Below are 6185 nucleotides of genomic sequence, written 5' to 3' on the forward strand. Positions count from 1 at the left end.
AAGGGTGGAGAATTTCCAGAAAGAAAACTCATCAGCTTCTTGGTCTTGTTACAAAGAAGTAGGAGACAAGAGAAAACGAGAGGGAAAGGAGATAAAAAAGTAGAGAGACATTTATGGATGAATAAATAGAGGAATTATAATTTCGGAAGGATTGATTCCATTGTCTCCTCATCATCAAGGTTATGCGTACTACAGAGTTAATATGCAAGGGGGATTAAGTCCTGGAGGAATATAAAAAGAGTGGAAATGATATTTACTGACCTCTCTAATAGTCTGAAAATTGATATGTGTGTTTCTGTTGACACTTTGGCTTATAACTGAATGGCTTATTTAATTGGTAAAGACCCTGAACATCCATGGAGTGTAATCATTTCAAAGGATGGTTACTGAGCCAGACAATGGATGAATTTACCTTTTTGTTTTCAGAGTTATACGAGGTACCCTTTTGACTTTCTGTCTGGGTTGTTAAGTTCCCCAGTAAAGATGTCAGCCATCAGTTAAACTGTTGGTTGGTTTAGTCTGCTGCAGATCTATCAATTTGTTGGTGGTTCACGGATATGAAGTTGTTGATGAGCTTTTGCTTTATTGTTGTGTCAGTGTTACCTTGGAGAGGTGTTAAGTCCAAGGTGATGGTAACAACTGGAGCCTCACTCTGATATAAGCGCTTTCCATGAGTCAACTCATGGAAGCCTCACAATAACTCTTAGGAGATATGACCTATCATTTTGACCCTCTCATTTTGACCTATCATATGACAGTCTCATGGCTAGTAAGTGGAGGAGCTGGGACTTGAACCCAGGCAGACTGGTTCCATAGCTCACTATCTTATCTTGGAGGCCAGCTGGAGGCAAAGCCACCATGATGACTTGGGTCATTAGAGGGGTTTGGAGTCTGAACAGTCTGGGTAGTGGCGGTTGTATGGAATCGGCCTGGGCCTTGTGCTACCCATGCTTGTCTCCCCCTTTCTCCCTCTTACTCCTCATGCAGCCTTTTCCAGTTAGGGTTTCTGCTTCAATTATCTCCCTCCCTCCACCAGTATGAAGAACACCTGCTTGCCTATGTTTGGCTACAAACATGTGCTGACACTAACTGACCAGGTGACCCGCTTCAATGAGGAAGTGAAGAAGCAGAGTGTGTCGCGGAACCGAGATGCCCCAGAGGGTGGCTTTGATGCCATCATGCAGGCTACAGTCTGTGATGTGAGTTTGGACGGCAGGGAGTGGCGGGTGTGGTTGGCGTAGATTAAAATGGGGAAGAAGGTGGTCCAACTGTGGGGGTTTCTGTGCGAAATAAGAGAGAGGAACAAAGAGTTTTGTATAGTATGAGCAGCACATTTCTCCTGTTATGCAGCCTTTGTTTGTATCGTTCCCTGGCCAGAGCAGACGTTTTTCTGAACCTCAGTGATCCCAGATGTTTTCTGGGAAGAGCATCTTCCCACCTTTTCTAGAAGGGTGTCAGAGTCAAGGCTGGATGAACCTTAGCAAAGCGGGCAGGTGTTCAGTTGGGATTTCTCTAGCCCAGCCCGGGCTCGTACTTGCCGGTGGCTTTCTAGATGGGCCATGTGATTATCACTGGAAAAGTTATATTTGGAGTTGAAGTAGGTGTCTTTCAGCTGCCTGAACTAATCAGCTGAGACTCTTTTCCTAAGAGACAGAAACCTTCAACTTGGAAAAGCTCTGGCTTGTGTTCTGAGGACTGGGACTGAGGCCCCTCTTCGAGACGACTTGTTCAGCCCTTCACGCGTGGAAGTCCTTGGATCTTTGTTTTCTACCAATGATGTGGCTTAAGTTGCTTTCTCTCTTTTGCTTTTTTTTTTTTTTTAACAGGAGAAGATTGGCTGGAGGAATGATGCCTCCCACTTGCTGGTGTTTACCACTGATGCCAAGACCCATATTGCGCTGGATGGAAGGCTGGCAGGCATTGTCCAGCCCAATGATGGGCAGTGCCACGTTGGCAGTGACAACCATTACTCTGCCTCCACTACCATGGTGAGATTCTTGGTACCACCTATGGTCCCAATTCACTCTGGCCAAGGCTGCCCTAACCCAGGCAGAGTCTTTGTGTGAATGTGGAAATGGCGGCACTTCCCCTGGGCAGGGTGCAAGGCTTGTTTCAGCCTGTCCTCCCGCTGCCCCCCATACCAACTGGACACCCTCACCCCCGGTACGGCCTGCACAGCCATTATAAGTGGTCCTGGCTGTGGCATTGTCGCCACCACCTCCCCTGCCTCCAGCAGCAGAAGCAACAGCAGCAGCAGCAGCATGGCATCCAGAATGGACCCAAAGGACTTTTGCAGGTCCAGCTGGGAAGCGGGCCTTCCTGTCTACTGTGCACAGATTAGCCTCTTCTTGGAATACCGCGCTCACTTGTGATTATTGGAAGAAGACAGAGGAAAAAGAGACAAAGATCATCTGAAGAATGGCGATCTGTTCCTGTGAGGAAAGGTTAAAGGGACAAAAAGGAAGAAGGTGAAAGGATGATGTAGCTGATACAGAAGACGACTTCTTCTAAGTTGTTTTCTATGGCCTTAGTAGGTCAAGTAACAGGAGAGGAGTTAAGTGGCTGTAAGCCAGGAAGAAATGTAAGACCCTCAGAATACTGATACCTGGGCATCTGGGGGGAGGTGTGAACTCTACGTCTCTTAAAGACAGTATAGCCCCTCCTTGTCTAGGTGGCTTAACGGTACACCTGTGTAAAGGTGGGAGTTCCTCGCCCCCCCCCCCCCGCCCCCGCCCCCAAGCTGGATGATCTCATGAGTTCTCTGCAAGGTCTAGGATCCCAGGGACATGTTCGCAGTTCACCAGCATCCCCATTGTGGCTTGGGTTCTTTGGTGTCAGCCATGTCCAAGTGGGCAGGACCGGGCACTGGGTGAGTCAGTAATCATTGACACCTAATGTACGCAAGGCACCTTACCAGGGGCTGAGGGGGATAAAGGGACTACATAAGGTCCTACCCTTTTTGGTTTAGTTGAGGAGACGTGCTACCAAGAATACAAGATGCATGATTGATTAGTGTGCAGTGGGGTAGCACGCTCAATAAGGGCTTTAGGTATTCAAAGGGGGAAAGCTCATCATGAACTGGGATAGTCAACTGATGAACGGAGTGTTTCGAAAGTGGTGAAGCCAGGTTATCCATTTCTTCTTCTAATGTAAGTCTCATCTGAGTCCTTCTCCTCTTTTCGTTCTTCCTTAGTCTCTGGAGGAAGTGAAATTGGATGTTTATAGAAGGCCAGGCAGTATCACGAAGAGAATCAACCCCAACGATTCCTTCCTGTGTGTTGGAACATTTGAGGAGGGACAGCTCGGAAACCTGGCTGCCACGGAAAGGACCTGTGGTCAGCTAGTTGGGGCCACAGATCTGATGGGCAAGATTGTTTCTTGTCAGTGTTAGGCCTTCTTTGATAAGGTGGAGCTTCTGAAGAGTCTGTGAATAATAAGTTTGCCTGAAACTCTTTGAACCAAGGACCTGGGACAGTATGAACTGACGAAAGGCACAGAGCTTGGAATGAGAAAATTCTGTCCCTCACCTGAGGCATGTTTCTACTGAGCCTCAGTTTTCTCTTCTGTGAATGAGGGATACTCATCCTTCTCTCACAGGATTGTTTTAAGAATTAAATGAGGATAGAGAATGAGATCCTGTGCCAGAGTGAACCAATACAGAGGGGCAGAGGTAGACGAAGGGTGACTTAAGAGTTTCCTAAAGGCACACGGCACTCACCTTTTCTGCTCCACTGTATCAGGGATGTTTGAACTCTCTACTTGCTCTCTTTCTTCTGGGTCTCCTGAAGACCCACCCCTCTTTCGTTTGCTTCTTGGTGTCAGTGAAGACAGCTCTGAAGATAGAAAGTGAAACCAGTCCCATAGCATGGTAGATGGGGGTCTGGCTCACCCAAGGAGCCTGCTGGAGTGCTGACCTAGCAGTCAGGAGACCCAGAGCCCAGAGATCTCACATCGTAGATGGTCGTGGTCCTGCCTCTGAGCCATTTCCTGCCTTCCTGAGGCGTTCTAGAACCGACAGGCCTATGTAGGGAGCTTTGGCTTCCTGCAAGGAAAGATGTGCCCGGAACTTTGGCCTGACCCCCACGTCTCAGTTCTGTTTTGTGAATTGTCAAGTGGCAATTCTTCTAGGTTTCTCTGCACTGTTGTCCTTTTGTGACGTTCCTGACACTGTTTTAGGTCACAGTTGTCTCTTGTCTGGCCCTGCTCTGACCTCAGTGTCAGTTTACTTTGTTTTTTCAGCAGACCCTGACTTGGCCAGAGCACCCACTTAATGATAAGCCTCCCTCCCTCCAGTGAATATTATATTCAGTGAATTAGTTGATGAGGCCTCAATGGTCTTCCTCTTCAGGTTGCTGAGGCCCAAGCCTTGAGGCCGGCTGAGGGAAGGGCAGTTTTAGGGCTTGAGGCTCTGTCTAGAAGGGCAGGCCCCCGGAATTGCCAGAGGGGATTGGATGCCAGGGTCTCAAAGCCAGCGAGCCTGAACTTGGCCTGCAGGGCTGCGTAGGGTAGCCTTGAAGAAACCCAGCCTCTAGGATCAGGCACGGTTTCAGGACCGACTCTATAGTATGTCCCCTTCTCCCGGTGCCCTGGTGGCCAGAGCATGGAGCTGGTCTCCAGCGAAGGGTCCTGAGGATTCCCAGTGGGTAGGAGCTGGGAAAGTGGTGGAGGGAGAGACAGTCTGATGGGCTGTGGCCAGGGGCTAGTGTTCCTCCTGTCAGTCTGTTGTGCGCTGACCAGAGCTGGTTTCGTGGGGGCCGTCCTCCACACACCTATCTGCCTTTGCATGTCCTTACTTAGGAAGGTCGGCGCTGGGTCCTGTTCACCCTCTGCCGGATCCAGAGGCCAGGGCTTGAATCAGAGCGTCTTTCATCATTTAGGGCCACCCTGCCGTTCTCCATGCCTCACTGTTCGCCTGTAAACCTTTCCTGCCAGACTCAACCCTGATGCTCCCTTGCATCCCGCCACCTGGGCCCCCAGCTGGAGAGCCCTCCTCCCAAGACTTCCCTGCCCCCTCCCCAGCCACCCCTTAGCCCTAGCTCACACCCGCCTCTTCCAGAAGGGTGGATGTCATCCTGGCCGAAGGTGGTAGAGCCCGCCACTGATCAGCCCTGGGATCTTGGGAAGTTCCCTGACCTGGGTCAGCTTTGATTTATCTGGATAATAAAAGAGCTCGCCTAGGGTGGTTACAAGGAATGAATGAAGCAATGTGTGTAAACAGTACAAAATCCATTCATCATGCCTCCATTTGATAACTTCTTTGGGCCATAGGTTTTTGAGAACAGAGACAGCGATGACCTATTTTTTGGTGTCCCTCCATGCTCGGCAGCGTGGTCACTAGAGATCTGTTTAGATGGGAATGTGCCTGCCCAATCCTGGTCCGTCCAAGTGGCTGGGGCGGTCCAGGCGAGCCAACAGCCACCCCCCGAGGCTCAGGTTGAGGCCCCCCCCCCCACCTAAGCCACCCCCGGGGGGGTGGGGGGGAAGCCAGTGCCCTGAGGGATTTACCTGTGTACTGACTTCAGGTAGTTGAGCGGACTCATTCAGACAGTGGCCTTTGCCTATAAGGCTTGGCCACATCCAACCGGGGTAATAGATACCATTTATCCTTAGTACCGTCAGGCACTGTGCTGGGCGTTTTCCACATTCATAACCTCCGTTTGAGACGTCTGCCGTGGTGCCCCACCTAGCATGCCTAAGTGGTTAGTGGCAAATCGAGATTCGAACCCGTGTTGTTTCCCTTTAGGCGTGTCCCTGTGCTGCTCCAGCTGGACCCTCGTGCCTGGAGGGGAAGCAGCTATGTAGCAAGAGGCCCTCCCTTTGGAAACTTCCTTCAGTTGTGCTTGTCCCTGCCGAGCTGGCAGACATCGGGCTGGCCCAGGAGTCAGAGGCTCCGAATGTGAATTGTGAGCCCCTGCTTCCTGGTCCACGTGGGCTCTTGGCACCTCCAGCGGCAGCATCCCCCTCGCACCCTTAGTTCTGTATCCAAATCGGCCCCTCATTCCCTGCTTTTTTGTGCCAGCGTTTGGTGTGGCATACAGAGGCCTCTCCATGCCCTGATTAGGGTGGACCCACCCACGGCACATAGGATTCCCCACCTCCTGAGATTCGAGCCCTCACATTTCTTCTCTTCCCTTGTTTCCTTCCTTAAAATCCACTCTTGGCTTTTACTTTTGAATTCAGAGGCC

The 6185-nt window shown here is 50.5% G+C and overlaps 1 protein-coding gene across 1 annotated transcript in view; it reads left to right on the top strand.

Moving 5' to 3' along the window:
• LOC109261629 (integrin beta-3-like) overlaps positions 1-2677 on the top strand; it is a 30026-nt gene extending 27349 nt beyond the window's left edge. Inside the window, exons 5-6 of the mRNA XM_053892867.1 lie at positions 1037-1199; positions 1827-2677. Of these exons, the coding sequence (XP_053748842.1) occupies positions 1037-1199; positions 1827-2066 (403 nt within the window). The 3' untranslated portion in view covers positions 2067-2677. The remainder of the gene's footprint in view (positions 1-1036; positions 1200-1826) is intronic.
• The last annotated feature ends 3508 nt before the right edge of the window (positions 2678-6185 follow it).

The sequence above is a fragment of the Panthera pardus genome, unplaced genomic scaffold, assembly GCF_024362965.1.
Source record: "Panthera pardus isolate Hobbes unplaced genomic scaffold, ASM2436296v1 HiC_scaffold_3, whole genome shotgun sequence".
Lineage (NCBI taxonomy): Eukaryota > Metazoa > Chordata > Mammalia > Carnivora > Felidae > Panthera > Panthera pardus.